The sequence below is a fragment of the Tachypleus tridentatus genome, chromosome 8 (genome assembly GCF_004210375.1).
Source record: "Tachypleus tridentatus isolate NWPU-2018 chromosome 8, ASM421037v1, whole genome shotgun sequence".
NCBI lineage: Eukaryota > Metazoa > Arthropoda > Merostomata > Xiphosura > Limulidae > Tachypleus > Tachypleus tridentatus.
Genome location: NC_134832.1, coordinates 89,884,566 through 89,905,668, shown reverse-complemented (window position 1 = coordinate 89,905,668; position 21,103 = coordinate 89,884,566). Strand labels below are relative to the sequence as shown.

The 21,103-nt window shown below is 33.5% G+C and overlaps 1 protein-coding gene across 2 annotated transcripts in view; it reads right to left on the bottom strand.

Moving 5' to 3' along the window:
* LOC143222902 (uncharacterized) overlaps positions 1-20,584 on the bottom strand; it is a 31,717-nt gene extending 11,133 nt beyond the window's left edge. The window contains exons 1-2 of one of the 2 annotated variants that reach the window (XR_013012574.1): positions 19,392-20,584; positions 13,700-14,376 (exon numbers count right to left, since the gene is read on the bottom strand). Coding sequence is in view for 1 of the 2 variants with exons in the window: in XM_076450065.1 (XP_076306180.1) it covers positions 19,392-19,496 (105 nt within the window). In the remaining variant the exon portion in view is untranslated. Of the gene's footprint in view, positions 1-13,699; positions 14,377-19,391 lie in introns of those variants that run through there. The other variant, XM_076450065.1, reaches the window with a different exon arrangement.
* Positions 20,585-21,103: the final 519 nt, after the last annotated feature.

The following is a 21,103-nucleotide window of genomic DNA, read 5'->3' as shown; positions in this document are numbered from 1 at the left end:
TGCTGGTTTGTTTGTCTCCGTTTCCATATTATCATACTAAAAGAAAAAGAACTAATTTTGCTAAATCTGTTTGTAGTTATAGACATAAGTAGGTACACCTTTATATTAAAAGTAAGATGAAACCGGCGACAAATAGGGGCAATTTTACCGTAACATGTCAATCGTTAACTTCATTATAAGTTGACAGTGGTATATTACTACACCAGCTACATAACATGTTTTATGATAGCATTCTTATTTCTTTTGATCAACATCACAAATTTTCGTTATTCGAAGACAAATTTAAATTAGATCCTAGATTCAGGTAAGTGGGAAAGAAAGAAATACGAAAATATCAATTCTATATTAAATGAATTAACTAGTCATTTAGTAAATCTAATCAACACTGATAAATAACAGTTTAATCTAAATTATTTTGCCTAGTGTAGGTACTTGTTAAATATTCGAATTTAATTGCTAATTCTACAACTCCTGAGTCGTAAATTGTTTACATGTTAGATATATTTAAATAGTATGAAAATCGTAAGTATCATTGGAAATTTTCAGTATTCGAAATCACTTTAAAGTTCGTGATAGTAAACGTCAGATACATTGAAGTATTTCTAAACTATTACTTCTTCCAACCAATTAGCTGTTAACTTCAAGATTAATAGCACAACGATTAGGAGTTCGATCCCATTGGATGGCTCTGTACCTAAAAATAAACAAATCTAACCAACAGAAATATTATACTTACCATAATAAACATATTAAAAGTGGTATTCCCACTGTCGCTAATGAAAACGAGACTATGCACATCTTCACTGTTATGGGTTCTGAAATGAAAACAATGGCAATAGGTTAAATTGTCTTATACTTTCTTTTTCCTTATAAATGATTTTACTTTTGTATTGCTAGTAATAGTTACAAATTTAAACCATCAATTAATTAAACTCGTTTAGTTGCAATGTTTGTATCACACCGTCACTCAGTAACATAGATCAATCTCACGTCAGCTTGATGCTCGCTATTAACCGACTTGAATAGTTTGAATATTTCCAACCAAAATGTAACATAAGATTAAAAACTATGATTAAAGAATTGTGGAATATACTCTTATAGAAAGATTGCAAAATTTTAACATGGTTAAAAGTCACTGAAGTAACTTCAAACTTCTGTTATAAAAAGGCCGTGTTTGTTTGTCTTTGGACAAACCATGTTGTTTCCCCATCATGAATCCAAACAAAAAGATTTCATAACATTAACCATGAACATCACTAAACAACATACTTTTATTCCCATACATAATACAACAGTTCAGGAGCTGCACAAAACATAAAGCACAAGATACAAGAACACAACAAACAAAATAAGTCAGCATCATAATGACAACAGACAATAGATAAAAATATGTGGACTTAGTCTTGAGAAGAGGTCAACTACAAACAGACCTTCGTAGATCTTTGAGACAGAAACGCGCCTGGCTCTTCCAAATATACAAGATCGAAACTTCGACAAAGGTCACATACAGACAGAAACAAAACAAAAACATCATTCGAAGTTAACGCATGAAGAAGAAATGTTCACACTTTGAAAGCGCTCATGTTTTCAAGGTGTCGTATTTTTTAATTTATGATACATTAAGTGAGATGTACATGACCTGTGAAAATATGAACTTTAGAAAGTAGTCTTAAGGACACGGGCGTAGATGTTTTACACCCGATGGGGGGATGATTTTTGCAACCACTTATGTGGACTGTTCAATTTACAAATTGGTAATCTCTGATTACGTGAACCTGAAAGCTGTAAACGTGCAGTCACAGAGTAATCTTGTTGCTACGATACTTCAACGTTTCCATGTAGGTTTGTATAAGTGAGGTGTCGTGAACAGTTTTCAAAATGTTAATAGGATAAAGACAAATGTGTCACAAATTAACTGCCACATGATTTTATTCCTGCACACTGTACGGTATAAAAGATGGCCATTATACTTGAAAAGGTTACTAATAATTTTCATTGCATGAATTACGTTTTCAAATATTAATAAAATTAGTAATTACCCTTGATAAGTTTATATCTACTGAAAAACTGTTCATGTTGTTTGATAAAAAATAATTAAAATGTCTTTGCGAACTCTTGAAAATTACACATCAATACAGTGTAGCACATAATTATTCATACTTTTCATTGAAGTAAGATTCATTTAGTCCTCTAGTCTACATGTTCTCAAACGTAGACCTCCTCTGTGATGATCTGTTTATGAATTCTTTCATAAGCTCTTCTATATTTATCTTGTCGACCTCATCTTTGTGAGTGTGACAAACTGCCACATGGTTGAGGCGGCACTGAGACATAGTTGACCTTAACCACGTCTTCAGCCGTCTTAATGCAGAAAAACTGCATTCACATTCGCAGCTGGATACTGGACACACGAGGAAATTTTCAGTAGAAGAAACACTTCACTGAACATCTGCTGGTTTGTTTCATGCATTTTACAGTAAGCATCCTTCGCACCTTTCAGGGATACTGCTTTTGTTGCTTCTTTGAACATGGGCAACTGAAACTCGAGCCGTTGTGCAGAGATTTCTGGATAGAAGTTTATAACCGAGTTGTCAATCTTGCAAAATGTGATCTTGTTCTCAAGTGTCAGATATTGCCTCAAGTCATTGTTGTCTGCATTGAATCTAGTGGTCAGATATTATATAACTGCGTTCACAAATTCAAAATATTGGCTTCTGTAGTAATCTCTAGCTGTTGCAGAATGGTGAGCTGAGCCATCACCTGTGATCCTTCTTGGGGATCTGCGAATGCGTGGTAGTTGAATAGGCACCAGATTTAGGGAAATTACCTTTTTCTCAGCTTCATCAAATATCTTGTTGTAATTTTCCTCTGTTCGCAATTCCCGCAGTTGCTCAACTGTCATTGCAGATGCTTCAATCATGCCACATACTGTCGCTGATATGGTTTAGAATGCACGGTTTAGTTCCTCTAATGCAGCTAATGGATGCTGAGCCATCAACAATCCTAAAAGTGTCAAATCTGTCCAGCATACCTCGTGCTTTCACTGCTACATCTGATTTTTCACTTGCTAATTCAGACAAAGAATCAACAATGTCACTATAGTGATCATTAGCACATGTAATTGCAGTTAGGGGGCACAACCAGCGTGTTGGACACAGTGGGTGGATGTATTTAACTGGACCATTGTGGCTGTCTGAAGATACAATATTTTCAAAGATTGTCTTGTATTTGCCTGACCTCTGAAGCAAGACACCAAGTTCATGTACCCACTGGATAGAATATCAAACACATTCACAAGCTTCAACTGCATGTTGCATTGTTAAATTAGCCTTGATAAAACAAAGCTGACGGTTTTCTCTCTTTTATTTTTGCCTGCCATTCACTGTACGCACCACTCATGTTAGCGGCTCCATCATAAATTTGTGCTCTTAATCCTGATAGTGTTAAATTGAGTCTAGTCAGTACATCAAGTACAGTCGAGGATATTGTTTCACCAGTTGTATTGGAAACACTGTACAAACCAAGAAATGTCTCATGGACGTCAAGGTTCTCATCTACGTATCGTACACATATTGCTTCCTGTTCGGCACCTGTAACATTTTGAGTGTCATCAACCATTGATGCAAAGATTTTACTTTGCTGCACTTCGTGTGCTATGTTCCTCAGTATTTGATGGATGAACATATCTCCATTATTTCATTCTGAGCCTGGGGTGAGGTGAATGTGGTTTTCTTTGACAAGTAGGCCGTCAACTCAGGATCATCTTCTTCCAGGAGCTTCATTAACTGTAGGAAGTTCCCCTCCGTATCAGTATGTCCCCGTAATGCTAAACCTTGACGCAGTAAGAAACGTAAACTTCTGAATATTTTGGCTAGACTTCTTTTGCATTCTTCCTGCTACTTCTTTTTTCCATCATGTAGCTAGACAGTCACTGGAGTTACATCAAGTGAACCTTCTGGAGATATAGCGAATCTGTGCTGAGAGGAGGATTGGTGTTCGTTGAATTTCTGTTTTGCCTTTTTCCAGTTGCTAAAACCGGTGGATATGAAGGTATACTCCACTGGCCTCTCCAAATTTCCTATAAAAAGGACTGTATTTTCCGCCTTGGCACAATGAAAGTATGTGAATTTTTGAGTCTGATTGTCGAAGTGCAGCCATGGGAACTCATCAAACCGATTGCCCTGGAAGTTGATATTTTGAGATTTTGCTTTCTGTCGTGGTATTAGTTGTGCATCTGGATGATATGGCTTTCCACAATGTATCTGTGGAGTGTCAGATTTTTCATTTCTGCACAAACTTGTTTCACAACTATCTGGTGGTTCATGATGTGCAATAGTTGCACAAGCATTTTCAGACTCGTCCTCTGATGAACATGGTATTTCCCCTGTATGGCAAGTTTTTTTTTTCCTTTGCTTGAGGCTGTTGGATTATCTGCATTGTCACTTGTAATACCAGTAACTGGCTTGCAGAACTGTCTGATATCGGAAAGTCTCAGACGCTTGCTTGTCATAATTGGCATGTGTTTCCAAGATGACTCAACAGGCTAAAATACAGTCTTTACTGAAAAACTCTAACGTACAATGAACGAAGATAGAACAGAATGGAAGTGGGGCTGAACTGTACAATGTATTTAAGTCGAACGCGCAAACCTCACAGTGACTACCGAATCGACTGACCACCTGGGCATCGCTGATTCAAGAATGTGTGCTAGTTACAAGTAATTGCAAGTTTCTTGAACAATACTTAAACAATCATAAATATATTATATTCCTCTTAAAGCTCATCAAAAGGCAAACACGTTGTGATATAATGTCTATAAGCACGTCTATTAAATAAAAACACCTAAACAAAAACTAGCAATACAGTTGAGTAAAGGCTTCAGGCCGTTGAAATCGCTCCTTTGTGTTCTGATTATACAAGAAAATACAATATTTTACTATCTATGATAAGAGAATATATTGTTCTTTTACCATAAAGCATTAGCACTTTATTAGAGGGCGGTGATAATCTGAAATTTCATGGAATAATGAGAGCCACAAACACAGGTCTAATGAGCCCCGTTGTAAAATCGAGGCTCAAACTAAAGGGAGAAGAGGGGGGGGGGTATGTGGGGCGCGTCTGGATCCGAGCGGCCCGAACCTGTCGTTAGCTGTACACTAAACGTACACCATTGTCATTGGCTTCGGCAACAAAGGAGAGTAAGGCGTTCGACAATAAAACCGGCTTGACATGCATAAGAACAAATGGCGTAGGAAAACCGCACAATATACACATAAGATTGATGCAGCTACAAACTACAAATAACCTCCCAGATCTAGATCACAGGAGTTTACGCTTGGGAGTAATATTTTCGAATTTCATGCTCTGTTCAATCTGTTGTGATGAAAATTTTACTTAATCTTACACTATGTACAAGACGTAGGCAGATTCTGTGATAGTGCTTGCAAGCCTTGCATGTATACTTAGGCCTACTGACTGATACGAACTATCGCTTAGATCGAAAAGCTTAGAAGCACGCCTATATTAAAGATGTACATTTCGGCTACTGAGAAAGCCTACATCTAGGCCTAATTATGTAATTCGATTGCTAAGAACACGAGAATCACAAGAACAAACATACAATTTGTAGGCCTGTGATGCAATAAAACAATTCAACATACCAAACTGTAGGGGGGTGATTTCTGCACCATACTCCCCACCTAAAATGAAGGGGGGATGTATCCCCCATCCCCCCAGAATCTACGCCTCTGATTACAATAATTGTAATATTTCTATAAATCTGCGTTTACATACCAGAAAATCGGTAGACAATATATTAATTCAAAGATACGGTCAAAATGCATTATTTTTCATTCACAAGAAAATTCTGACTTCAAAACTACAGAAAATGGATTTAGATACAGCTTTATCAACTTGCAAAACTAAAAAGTTATAGTCAAGTCCTTAAATATTAAACTTTATGTTACAGCCTACAATCGATGTCAAAAACGCCGACTGAAAGAACTTAATTGGGAACATCGGCATAAAAGTCATCTCACGGCAAGCACATAACAAATTTGCCTATTTATGTTCCCAATAATTCTACTGTAACTCAAGACTTATTTAGTACTAAATTTAAAACTCCTGCATTTTCATATATTCATAATTATAGTTATAATAGATTAATGTATTGACTTAATTGTTTTAGGCCTTTTAATTTGAATCCAAGTAATCAAGTGCTTAAAAAATCTAAGTCATATTTTACCGATTAATTCCTGATTTAAAATTTAAATCAAGTTTTTTACTAGATGTTGTTCGTCTTACGAAATCTGAAGCAGATTTGTTTGTTTTGTAATTACTTCCAGTTAACTAATATTGACAGTTTCTGCACTAACACTTTTAAAGCTATCTCTCAATTCAAATTTCCGTTCTCTCAATTCAAATTTCCGTTAGGTTGCAATGATACCGTGACGCTCAGAACAGTTCTTGCACGTGCGGTGGTTTTGAATTAAACGTATAAGAGTGTCTGTATTTATTAACCAATGGTTAACTTTAAAAAAAAAAAAATTACCATACCTTCATTTATTACCTTAAAATTTTATATTAATTTTTTCATTGTTATGTAAAGCTTGTTTTATATTTTTATTACTTTTTCAATCACTTTATAATATTGTTTAATTCTCGTTGCTCTACTACGCCACATTCTATTTTCATGTGTCGTTTCTTTTCAAAATGTTTCGTAGGTCAAGTGATAGGCTATTTTCTGGGTTGAAAAGAGCGTTGCTCGATACGTCGTCAATAGAATAAAATAATACCATAGTTTATATATTAGGTTTAGATTCTTCTTCCAGTTTCATGAAAGGTAAAATTTAAAGGAGAACCTGTGATGTATACGCCTAATGTTTCACTTATTTGGCCCTACTCTCTGCTATAGGCTGGCTAATAAAATAAACACAGTTAGGCCTCGTATAACGGTGATTGTATACAACGTTACTTTGGGTTTTAAGCACTTTTCGATCACCAATAATGTAACCTGAAATAGTTTAGGTATTTGAATAACGTCAGAGCTTGTGCCTAAATCACTATTCCACATTATATATTGGACCAAGTATTTATTGTTAAGGTAGTTCATCTCGAAAAGTAATTCATTTATTTTATCACTCTCACATTTTGTTACTCGTGTATATACAACTCAGCAGTTCTCTAACATATGGCTTCCAGAGTCTGTAAAATCTTTATACACGTTTAGTTGTTATTTTGTCACATAATTTTCTCTTTAGAGCTTTGCATTTACGAATTTACTCTTCCATTAAGGATCCCAGAAGGCATTGTCTGAAATGTTTCACTGAGTAGACCAATAACTACGAAGTCTAACTTCACCTTCACTAACTTAACGTTTTCTGACTTCACATTTTTTCTTGCGCTCACTTAGTTGCCTATATATCAAACACCTAACATAGGCCTAGAACTTTCTATCAACCGTCAGACGATATGATGTGACAATACTCACTCAAGAAAATAAGAAAAATTCATAAAATTCGAGTAATGTGATGTCATCTTAAAACATAAACTACACACACAACATACGACTCATACCGATTAACGCAACGAAATTTGTCGTAACTAAGACTTCTAAACTAATTATATTTTAACACTATTGTTTGTTTTTATTTGAAGTCGAGCACAAAGCTGCCCATGGGCTATCTGTTCTCTGCCCACCACGCGTATCGAAACTCGTTTCTAGCATTGTAGTTCACAGGCATACTCTGTGCCACAGGTAAGTTTCTTGTTATGAAAGCTATATAATAATTAAATCACTGAATAATAACTCATACTAAACAGCCTTGTATAACCAATAGCTATGTTTTTAAGTGTTTAAATGATTCAGCGTCGTAAGTTTGCAGACTTATCGCTGACCCAATAGGAGACAAACATTTCTTAAGTTAATTTATATACTTATATATTTCGATTCTCATTTAAAATTATAATTTTAATTTATTTAAGGTTAATTTATAACTTTCATTATCCAGGTCATATAAGCAAATTTTGAAGGAAATATTGGCCATTTTCTGGCTTTTATAACATAAGCATTTAAGAAATAACACATACTATCCAGGAACAAAATTTGTGTTACATAGCGTAGAAGCACGTCAAACCATTAATGTTACTTTTATATTCGAATCATTTAATAATGCATATAAGGAATCGCGTGTGTGTGGTTTTCTTACAGCAAAGCCACATCGGGTTATCTGCTGAGCCTACTGTGGGGAATCGAACCCCTGATTTCAGCATTCTAAATCTGTAGACTTACCGCTGTACAAGGATGGGGGCGTAAGGAATCGTCCCTAAACTGTAAATACGCTGATTTGGTGAGATGGACACTTCACATAAAGCAAATAGGGAAAATAGTGAAATTACTGGTTGCATTACTTTCCAAAATTTAATCAAAAACTTAGATTATATACATATTTAATGATCTACACTCAGATCTGATTTAACATAGGTTGATTAAATAATGCAAGAAAATAAATATAAGCTAATGAAGGTATCAGATAGATTAAATATCTTACAAGTAGGTTATATTTTTTTTATATGTACTTTAAATTTTTCATTATTTTCTTCGATTTCTCATAAAAAATCACAAACTTGTATGCTACGTTTCTCTTAAGCGATCAGTTGGCTAGTAAACATAAAATATATGTTTTTTGACTACTTAAATTTATCTCAAAGGAATATTCTGTAAGAGGTCATCGTACACTGTTTACTGAAGATATGCAAAAGTACGTTATATTTAACTATAACAGAAGGGGGCTTCTGCATTCACCTAGAGGTTATTGCTATCGAACATTTTCCCTTACTGTTGTGAAGTCCGACATGTTAAAAAGAAACAAAAATATAGTCATTTAGAGTTGGAAATGTAATTTGTATTCGATTACGTCAAACAATGTACATCAACCATGGACGATAAAAAATATTTCCTATTCCTGTTCACTAATAGCCTCACATACAATGTCCTGAATTATGAAGCATATGCCAAATGTCCATCGCATAATCTTCTTCAGATGTTACACAGCAGTGGCACACTTAACAGAACCATAATGACATTTTTCAGTGACCATTGTGTAAGGTTTATCAAAATAAAAACTCTTCTCGGCAAGATTGAAGAAAGGAAGCTGTTTGTCTTTCTTACTATTCCTGAATGGTTCGAAAAAAAAACCAAAAAACATTAGTTAATTACGAAGACTTTCAACATTATTTGATCTCCGTGCGACCCTTGTTCATATTTTGAAGTAGTTTGAAAACAACGTCGGAACTTTACGAGGAACTGTTTCTTCCGAAAAAGGCATCAGCTTATTTGAAGAAATCCCAATCAAACCGCACGTGTACTCATGATTTCATTTAATCTCATTGGTGCGAACCAACCAAACAAACATTTCTCCACAATAACCCATTAATGCATCAGCTACCAATACTTAAAATCACTGGTTAAAAGAATATTTAAACAAGTTCGTAAAACAATAACTTCAAAATATTGTATATGCTTGTTTTTCCACAAATCACAATTAGTACGTGTTCAACGACAATGTAGAGCACTTGGTGACTTTTTTGACTTCTTGTAGTGAAGTACTTTTAGTAGGAACCGTTGTATTTAACAAAAATACGGAAAAATTGACCGTTTTTGATCATATCAGTAGGTTTTATATATATGGAAATCAGTCTTCATGCACATTAGATACACATTTAAAAAGTTTTGGTTTTGTGTCTAATTGTACTTTATTAATTCCTTTTATTAACGAAGGTGATATGAAAAACAGCAACACACATTCAAGATGTCTCCGAGGTGAAACACATGGTTTCAGTTTATTTTTCTTTTGTCCTCTCCTGAGTCAGTATTGAGTTTATTAAAGCTACGGTGCTAAAATATAGGGTTTCACTCTTGTGGTGGACAGAGCCCAGATAGCCTATTATGTAGCTTTGAACTAAAACAACAACAGACAAATAAATAATAATTTGTTTTTGAATTCAGATGTTTTAGAACAATCAAATTTATAAGTTAAAAATCATAAAAATCCTACAAGAATAAAATATTGTGCCCATTAAAATATTTATTGGAGAATAAATGAAAACTTATTTGTTCGTTTTCAAGCACAAAACTACACAATGGACTAACTGTATTCTGCTCAATTTATGTTGAATGTAGAGCAAGTCATTTGCAAGTTTTATGGTTTTAAGGTATATGTATGTGTAAAAAACAGTATAAATAATTTTCTTGAAATTGCATGTCTGTGATTCTTTGAATAAAATTAAACATTCTCAGGTCTAACTACGACTTTAAAAGCTCCGAAGATCATGCACTTTAAATAACCTTGTGTTGATCTCAAAATGTCTCGAATTCTCCATTAATTTTATTGTACTGGTTCTGTGTGTTGGGTCGATACCCTCTTAAGAGAAAGAAGACTAACCACAATTATCAATTTACTATGTACATCTATGGGAAATGTGACATGCACTTAGTGAAGTGTGTACGCTTGTTTTAAAAATTAAAATAAAAAATAGATGAGATATGAAGATACTTATAGTCAGTTTTCTTTCACCACCCTCGTATAAGACATCTGGTATTTACTCTACCTTGAACTAATTAGAACCATAAAGGGAGTAAATTTAATAGTTTACAATTCTTACACTAATACGTAATACCGTATTGACTAGCGCTCTGTAAAAAGTCCTGGCTTGTATATTTAATTTCAAGAAATTAAAATAATAATTGTTTCATACCAGTAACTTTTATATCTTTTAAGGACTTGTTAGACAGCTGTTTTTCTTTGTTTCTTGTTTATACTTTAACGTTTTGTTTGGTAGACCCGATTTACGTCCAAGAATGTGTTGCATCAATAAATCTGTCATCTTTGCAGGTCTTTTTAGGGAGCAGTTTGTTTATATGTAGGTGAGTATCATATATATAAATTTGTCAGAATTTTTGTTTATCGGTATTTAGTGCAATATAAACATTTTCAAAGCTATTTTGTATTGTACATTACACCGAAATGCTTTTGGAACTTCCCCGCGTTTGTCACCACGTCAGATTACGCTTTTCCTAATGATCGTGAACTTTACAACAGCCCTGAAGCGTAACTGTCATTGTAAAAAGCATGGACTCGAAGCTATAACGTTCCATAATCCATCTTACTTAGGATGACAATGGTTTTTAAGCAGCATTTTCAACAATAGAATCAAATAGAAATTCAAAGATGCTTTGTGTCTAGCAACATGGCCCAACGTTTTCGCTTGGAATAACATGTTTACATGTATTTTCCAGATGCTTGAAGTATGTCAAGGTTGAACAGGAGGTATACCTGGAAGCCCTATCTTGATAAGCTCACACACTACTGACCTCATTTACAGACAGAGATCCTACTTTATTATGTTGCTTACTATTGTCTGGTTTACGAAGACGAATTTGCTACTGATTCTGGATTTGTCTGTTCAGGTCCGGCATGGTCAGGTGGGTTAAGTCGTGCGACTCGTAATCTGAGGGTTGCGGGTTCGCATCCCCGTCCCACCAAATATGCTCGCCTTTTCAACTGCGGGGACGTTATAATGTTCAGTCAATCCCACTATTCGTTGGTAAAATAGTAGCCCAGTGCTAAATTAGGAACGGCTAGCGCTGATAACCCTCGAGTAGCTTTGCGCCAAATTCAAAAACAAACAAACTGTTTGTCTATTCTCGCTTCTTAGAAAACGTTATGATTTGCTACAAATTTCTTTCTGGATGGAGCTGGTCTCGCATATTAATTCATATGACATAATTTCTGATAATGTTAATTTCAGTTGTCATAAGCATACTCTGATTATAGTTTATCTATATTTAAATTACTTTGTGATTTTGTAGTCTTCTTCATATTTCAAGTTATTTATTCTGATTGTTATGTAACCCTTATTTTTATGAAATGAGCCCATGTAAGTGTAAAATCTTTATTAACATTTCAAAATGAAAAGTAATTTATTATATGATGTAACATTAACAATTTTTTAAAACAAGTATTGAAACATCCAAACATCTCTATACTATAGGTGTATCTGTAGGGTTGTCAAATCATAACTTTTCCCAAACAGTCCTGATAGTGGATATTTATGCTCACTGTTACTTTTGATGCGATTTGAGTAATGAAGTAAAATTCAAGAACTAGACTAAGAACTATAGTTAGTTTACCATTTTAAGTTTAACTAACATTTTAGTTTTGTGAGAACTGTAATCAAAGGTTTTCAAATGAGTAGGTTTTATTCCATTTTTACAGTTTTAATATGCCTACATGTCTGTTACCAGAATTTTAGTGTAAAATAAACTGAATTTATCATTGAAGATATAAAAAAATAACTTTATTAATTAATTCAACAATATATATTTTATATAGTATAAGTACTTACAATGAAATGAGAAAATAACTATCATAAATCACTGAGGCAACCTCAGAGACAAATATATCACAGCCATACTGTTTATTCAGGTTCACATATTATGTTAGGTTCATTCAGTATTTTGATGATAATTTATAAGTGCATCTTAAACAACATAAAACAAGGTTAATCATATGAAACACAAAATATTAATTTTGTACCAGAATGAACAAAATAAACTAATGAGTAACATAACATTACGCAAGTGTAATGAAGCTGTAGTAGTAATACTTCTTCGAAGTTTTCTCCCACAAATGGCTGATTGTTGAATCTAGTTGTGTTGATGCTTTGTGCAGATGATAAAACACACAATTCATAAAGAAGCAATAAATTCTTACAGTTCTACATACTGGTATTATTGTTTGTTTACTGAATCTAGATGTGGTATTTTTTGTTCAGATAATGTGTATTTTACTAAACAGATACAATAGATACTTACAGTTCCATATATTTACTATCGTTACCGATATGTTGCATTTATATGCATTAATTCTTTATTCAGATGATGTATATATACACTGCTGACCACAATTTTAAGGCCAATGAACATAAAGAAAAAAATATGCATTTTGCAATGTTTGACTCAACCACTTATTTTAGTAGAGCTTTGAAAGATAAAAATAAGAAAAGGGAAAAAAAAACTTTATAGCATTTAATAGGGAAAATGTGAACACTATGAAATTAGCCTCAATACTAGCTAGTCAAAAGTTTAAAACCATACCAAAAAGACGTCCTCAACAGGGTAGGAAATGCCCAACAAGAGTTCTCAGTAGTTAGTTGAATGGCCGTCATTACAAATAACTTCAAACATTCACTTTGGCATGGTCGATATAAGTGTTTGCAGAATGCTGGCTGGAATGTTATTCCAAGTGGTGAAGATGGCTTCACGAAGATCATGCATTGTTTGGAATTGACGTCCATTTCTATAGACTTCCCTTGCCATCCAACCCCAAACATTTTCAATGGGGTTCAGTTTGGGCAAACACGCTGGATGGTCCAAAAGAATCACGTTATTTGCCACTAAAAGGTCCTTTGTCCTGCGTGCATTGTGGATTGCAGCATTGTCCTACTGAAAGATCCAGTCATTTCCACACAAGCAAGGGCCTTCCGTCAATAAGGATGCTCTCTCCAACATGCCAAAGTTGCCAGCTGCTGTTTGATGCCCTGTATAACCTGAAGCTCCATTGTTCCATGGAAGGAGAAAGCACCTCAGATCATGATGGAACCTCCTCCACTGTGTTATGTAGAAAATGTCTCCGTGGGATATCCTTATTGTGCCAGTAACATTGGAAGTCATCTGGACCATCCAGGTTAAGTTATATACATAGTAAAATCCCAAACCTAACAATGAAACAGCTACTTAAAAGCTCTCTAACCACAATGCTGTATTACCTTCATTTCAGATGCTGATATGAAATCTAATACAGCTTCCTCTCTTGTAGATTCTGCCACCAGTTTGTGTATAAAAGTATCTTGAACAATTTTTGAAAACCTCTTCCTCTTTCTCAGAGTCAAAATTTTTACAATCAATACCCTGAAATTAAAATCTCCCATAATAAAACATTTTTTCAGCTCCCAATCTAATTTCATTATACAGTTTTTTGTTGACTTTCAAATTTTGACCTGGTGGTCTATAAGAAATCCCAGTCACAAGGCTTTTCCCTTTATGTCCACTAACACTAACCCAGATTGACTCAAGCTTATTGCTATTTTCTTTAACATACCCTAATTCAATAGGGTGAAATTCATTCCTCACATATAAAGCTATTCTTTCCTCTCTTTTCAGTACTCTATCTCTTGTGAATAGTTTGTAGCCTGGTATTTCAAAACATTCTCTCATAACAATTGTTAATATCCAATTAAGTCTCAGAAATACCCATACTATCAAAATTCTCAGTTTTCAGAACTGCTTTGAACTCATCCATTTCATTTCTAATACTCCTAGCATTACAATAGGAAAAATTAATCATATATTTTAAAATGTATTCATATTTTCCTGTCAATTATATTTCCTATTTTACTGACATGTTTGCCCTCACCTCTGTCATGACCTAGTTTAATAAATCTACCACTAAACCTCAGTTAATAGCCCTTACTTTAAGTGTATGTTGTCAATGAAAACAAGATTAACTTTTCCATTAAATTATTCAAAAATCTAATCAACCTGTTTGCTTATCATTACATAAGCCAGCGAATAAAGCAAACAACTACCGCCCGATTAGCTTAACCAGTTGTATTGGCAAAGTATTAGAGAAAATAATTAGTAATCGTCTGTCAGTTTACTTAGAAGAAAATTCAAAATTACCAGAAATTCAAAACGGGTTTCGAAAAAACCGCCAAACTACAGACCACCTGATTCGACTTACAGAATCAATTATCGACAGCTTCAACAAAAAAGAATGCACTGTAGCTTGCTTTCTCGACATTGAGAAAGCATTTGACACAGTGTGGCATAACGGCTTACGACATAGATTGCTTGAAATGGCATTACCCCAGGAAACTATTCGCTGGCTGTCCAACTTCCTGGATAACAGAATGTGTAAAGTAAATGTAAATGGGGCCCACTCAGGTCCTTTTCACCCAAGCAGGAGTCCCGCAGGGAGGGGTTGTTAGCCCTATATTATTTATCATGTACGTGAGTAATATGCCTCTGTCGGACCTAAATTTAGGTTATGCATCACAGTTCGCTGACGATGTAGCAGTCTGGAAAAGTGCCCCCACTCCGTCAATAGCAGCAACGAACCTACAACCAGTCCTAAATAACATCGAAGAATACTGCCAGAAATACAGAATCAAAATTAATATTCCAAAAACCCAAGTCATAGTATTCAGCAGACTGAATAAGCTGAAAAAAATTTCCACCAAAACTCTATATGAATGGATCACTTTTACTGACTGCTACTTCTGCTAAATTTCTAGGTCTAACCTATGACTCAAAATTAACGTGGCTACCACATATTAAAAATGTACTGATACGAATTTGGAAAAGAGCAAACTATGCAAGAAGTCTTTCAGGTAAAATCCAAGGAACATCACCAGACAACATACTTAAAATCTACAAAACGTACATTAGACCAACAATAGAATATGCATCACCTGCCTGGATTAACATAGCACCCACACATGTACAGAAACTTCAACGTATACAAAATTCTGTACTAACTTCAGCATACAAAGTACCATGTAGCACCTCAACCACATTCATGCACAAGTATGCAAACATAGATACAATAGCTGAAAGACTCTTGCATAATTCTCTAAAATATTTCAATAAGAATTGGCATAAAAATGACTTAATGTGTGATCTCGACAGATATCATGTACATGATGTAAATGGTCCTAAATACCTCTCCCCTTTTAACATATATTTAAGAAATGTAACACAAGCTGGCCACTATGCACTAGACACTTAGTCCTTGTTTCTTTTTATTTTTTTATAATTATTATTTTCTTTTTTAATCAGTATTATTTTTTTTATTATTATTTTTTTCTCCTCTTTTTGAATTATTATTCAAGTATTGAATAATAATAATTATTATTACTTTCTTTTCTGTGTGAGTGTTTGTGTTACTACAAGTAGTAGTAGCATTCTCTCAATCGAGAAAAAGGAGAAAAATACAAAAAAAAATATATATATGAAAATACAAAAAAAAAAAAAAAAAAAAAACTTCTTGTTCGTCCATGCATGGACTGAGCCCTGAAATGGACCTGAGTATGATGTTATACTTTTACTCTGGCCCAAAGCTTTAAAAAAACCCCCAAAAAAAAAAACCAAAAAAAAAACAAACCCTAAAGACAGACGCTATAATCGTTCGGGAGGGAGGAAGAGGTCAAATGTACCTGACCCTCCTGGGTATTTAACAACATCAATACCCAAATACCCACACAGCCAAACTTATCATTACATATTGGTCTAAGCCTGGCATTCAACCCTAATGACCTACTTAGTTTCTCTTCCCAACAATTTATGTGACAAAATCAAACTATGAACCCTTTCCTTAAATGTGATCTTATCAGTGTTCCATACTTACCAATAAGCTCCTCAGGTTCATCTTTCCATAAATCATTAGCCCCAACATGTGCCACATAATGTGCATTGCTACTAGTACCCTTAACTATCTCTAGTTCTGTCACTTATATCTTATACCCCTGCTCCTAGATAATATAAACAGATTCTTTCACTCTGTTTACTCCACATACTTTTATAATCTATGTGACTAACTAGATTCACCTACAACTATAATTTCCCTATCTTTTACACTTATTATCTCATCTGTTTCCCCTACCTGCTCCATCTCATCATTAGTAAGTGATTGTAATCAAGTGTTTATTTTTAAATTCAAGTCCATCTTTACTCTTCAATGCAATATTTTCCAAGTTTTTGTCCCTGTTTCCTTTCTTAGCTCCCTAATGATGAAGATACCCATTTTTAGTTAAGGTCTTCTGAAGAAAAATTATTTCACTATAAACGGAGATGTAATCCAAGCAAATTGAGTCGACTCTGTGAATAAGACTTAAAACGAAGTTTAATTTGAAATATTTAAAATCAAAAACTTTTCATCTAATATTCATAAAAATAAATATTGAACATTCCAGATCACAAACATGTAGACATAGCTTTTCACTTAACTATAATTTAATTGTTTAGAAGAATTGTTTTATAGACAATTATAGTCATCTGTGTATATTCATCTGCCCCTCCTCCAACAAAGTGGTAAATTTGGTTATTATAGAACAGATAGCCCATTGTATAGATTTGTTGTTAACTACAAAATAATTGAAATAAATTTCAGATATTCAATTACACTTTAAAATGTTTAACTATTCACTTGATAGTGATCAAAATTCAATTTTGTTCTTGGAGGGGTTGTGAAAGAAGTGAGCATATACATTAGGACCTTTATAAAGTTCAGTGGATAAGATAGTTTTTGGGATAAATAGGGAAAAAGGTTGGATTACATCATTCAGTGAAATGGGTGGAAAATATAACTGACAGAAGATATAATAAAGAGGTTAGTTGTATGCAATTTTTAATGTGCACATAGAAGCTAATGTTGTAAGGAAAGGCAATTCAGTGGAACTAGCTGATAAGAAAAAGGGGCTAAAAAAGGTATTTAAATCAAAGGGTGATAACAATTGTGTCAGGAATACCATTGAGAACTAATGATGGGGCTGAAAATGTGAGTAGGTCACTAGGGCTGAATACGAGGTTAATATGTAAAAATGAGCAGATTAACTGATTTGACTTCTAGGATCAGTTTAATGGGAGAAAGGAGCTTTTTTGAAAAGGAGAGTTTACATTTAAATAGCACAAAAGCTGGTTTGTTTGTAAGGGGTATTAACACAGCTGAAAAGGAAGATTTAAACTAGGACTAGACAGTACTGTGGCCCACGATAAACTAAATGTAAGATGTAGAGGAAAGTTAAGCATAGGAACAAAGTACAGTAATAGCTCTAAATGTAGGTTTAACTGTCACTATTGTAATGCTACAAGTATAAGAAATAAACTAGATGACTTTGGAGCACTGGTATAAATGTAGAATTTTAATATAATAGGAATAACTGAAAGAAAATTACATGTAGATAGTTTTGATAACACGTCTAATAAGTTATAGGTTATTTAATGTGGAGACATTTTTGAAGAAAGAGGAAGGAGTGACTGTATATGTAAAATGTGTTACATACTATTAAAGATAAGAATATCAAAGATAATGATGAGGAAAGAGAATTCATTTGCATTTCTGTTAGCAAATATAAAGCGAAAAGGCTTTTACTGGGAATTTGTTGCAGACTATCATATAATACTGGCAAAATTTATGAGAAACTGTAGAGTGGAATTAAGATTTCAGCTGTTAATGAGGTTATAATTATGGAAAATTAATTTCATCTATATAACTTAGGAAATAGTAGAATCAAACCATAAACTGTTCAAAATGGCTTTTCTTCATCAATTGATTGAGAAAACTACTTAGAACAATGCTATTTTAGATTTACTGTTAATTTCTAATATATAAATGGTTGAAAGGGTGGAAATCAGGTAACATCTGAGTGCAAGTGATCATTGCTCTATTAAGTTTACTTTGTGGTCTGTGAGAAGATAAGGAATAATAATATTTTGGTTAGAATATCAAAACATCACATTTTGAAGGGATTTGACAAGAAATATCTGATGAGAAATATACAGATCAATTATTTGAAGCCACTGCTCTAAGGATATAAGGAATAATATTTAGAAAAATAAACACAATATAAATTTAAGAAATTTAAACTGACTGGTGTTATGGTAGATTTAAAAGATCAACATAGTTGCTGAAATAGAAAATTATGACATAAAAAATGAATATATGTGAATAGTTAAACAGAATATACATCAGTGAATTATAGAAAAGTATTAAAACTAAAAACATACACCACAGTAAGATCAAAGTAGAGAATAAAACTTAAACACATTCTCATCAAAATACTAAAATCATCTGGTTTTAGAAGTTACTAAGTTTGGAAATGCAGAAATACGTCTAATATATTTATTTAACAAACTAGAAAATAACTAGAAATGTATTGAATAAACTTTATATTTTGTGTTGTGTCACACTAAACAAAGATTTCTAAATCTAAAGTATAAGTGTGGTTTGTGTGTGTTAATATGATTACTATATCTTAAGTATTTGAATATAATTTTTTTCATATTTATCAGTACATAAATGTAATACCTATTTTATATGAAAAGTGTGTCTAAATCAACAGGAGCCATAAAATCTTTGGAATCAAAACCTTGTCCAAGAGACAAATGCTAAAAACATCTACTTTCCACCTCAATCTCCAACAAATTCAAATACAAGTTTAGGACTTTGCTTTTGTTAAACAATAAATAATAGTTGAAACTACTGCGCTCATCCATTCTACATTAGAGAGAAATGTGAGCTTATGGTAAAAAATGAAAATAACCTCATACTCACTTCAACACATCCACACAACGTGATGGAAAAGCCTCCCACTCTTCTGTGACACACCTTAGTTCTACCTCTCCCATCTGACAATGGTTTGTTTCTGTGTTTATACATTTGTTTAGTTGTTTGTAATTTAGCACAATGCTAGACAGTTCTCTGCTGACCACAGGTATCAAAATAAGGTTTCTAACTAAGTCTGCAAACATTCTGCTGTGCCTGAAAATGGCAGGTGACAGTGTGTGTTTTCTTATAGCAAAACCACATCGGTCTATCTGCTGAGCCCACTGAGGGGAATTGAACCCCTGATTTTAGCATTCTAAATCCTTAGATTTACTGCTGTACCAGCAGGGGGTGCAGGTGAGAGACCTGACCACATGGTCAACAATGACCAATCTGAGATACTTTATTATATAGTGTAAATTTCTCTTCTTTCATATATTGAAAATATTGTTACAATTTTACACACATAACATTTAGAAAGTTAACAGGTATTACACTATCATTGTAAAAATAAAACATTACTGTAGCTAGTTTAGTAAAGTTAAAATTCTGTTGATACAATAATACTATCTGAATAGGCTTTTTAATATCACCTTGAAATGACAAAATGAAGTGCTGGTATGTATAAAAGATGGTACAGAAGTATCAGTACACTCTTAGATACATCATTCTGGATGTAGGTGAAATGCTGGTATGCAACTGTTCACAATATAGCAGCATACTGACAAATACTGACTGGCTCATTTCAACCACTAATCTTATGTATATTTATTTGCTAACAGTTTTCAAACACTTGAAGATAAAGTCATGACTATTAAAAGTTTTAATTTTGGAAAATTAATTGACATTATTTTAAATTTTATGTTGTTTGACTTTTATATTTATGCTTTTTAATGAACATAAAAATATTAAGTTTTTACTTAGGTTAAGTATATGTTTTTTAATAACTAAACTGAAGTACAATTATTCATTCACCTTGGTTGGTCACAAAGTGTCTGAGTATAACAAAGTAGTTATAGACTATAGACAAGCATGTGAAATTCAACAAATTAAGAACTGTGAGATTTTCAGTATACTGATATGAATGTGGATGGTGTTTGAGTTTTAAGCACTGACTTAGATAATGCTTTATTATTTACAGGTTAAAATATGTAATCCCATGAATGTTAAATCACAAATTAACTATTTCAACAACTAGAATAAAAAACAAAACAGGCATTGTGGTATAAAATGTAATTTTTTTTTGGAAAACAAGTACTTAAAAAAAGTCATTATTAAATGCCAGCAATACCTATAATATCAGAGTAAGGTTCATAATTTACCAGATATAAGACATTTTATTGATTTCATACAGTTCTGTTTGTGCACTATACATTTATAGTGCAACACTATTTTCTAAGTCTCCTAATGAGGATAGCATAGTAATTTCAAACTTGTATTACAAAATGAAGTGAAAAAATATCTATTCAACAGGCAAAGTACAAGACAAACCAGGTTTTGATACCAGTGATGGGAAGAGCATTGATAGACCATTGTGTAGCTTTCTGCTTATCTACAAACAAACAACAATGGTGGAACTTATTGTCCCAGACATACATACACCTCGGTATTCAAAATGTAAAGCATTATTAATTGCCAACCTCCTATACATAAGGGCCTGGTATGGCTAGTTAGTTAAGGCACTTAGATCGTAATCCGAGGGTTACGGGTTCGAATCCCTG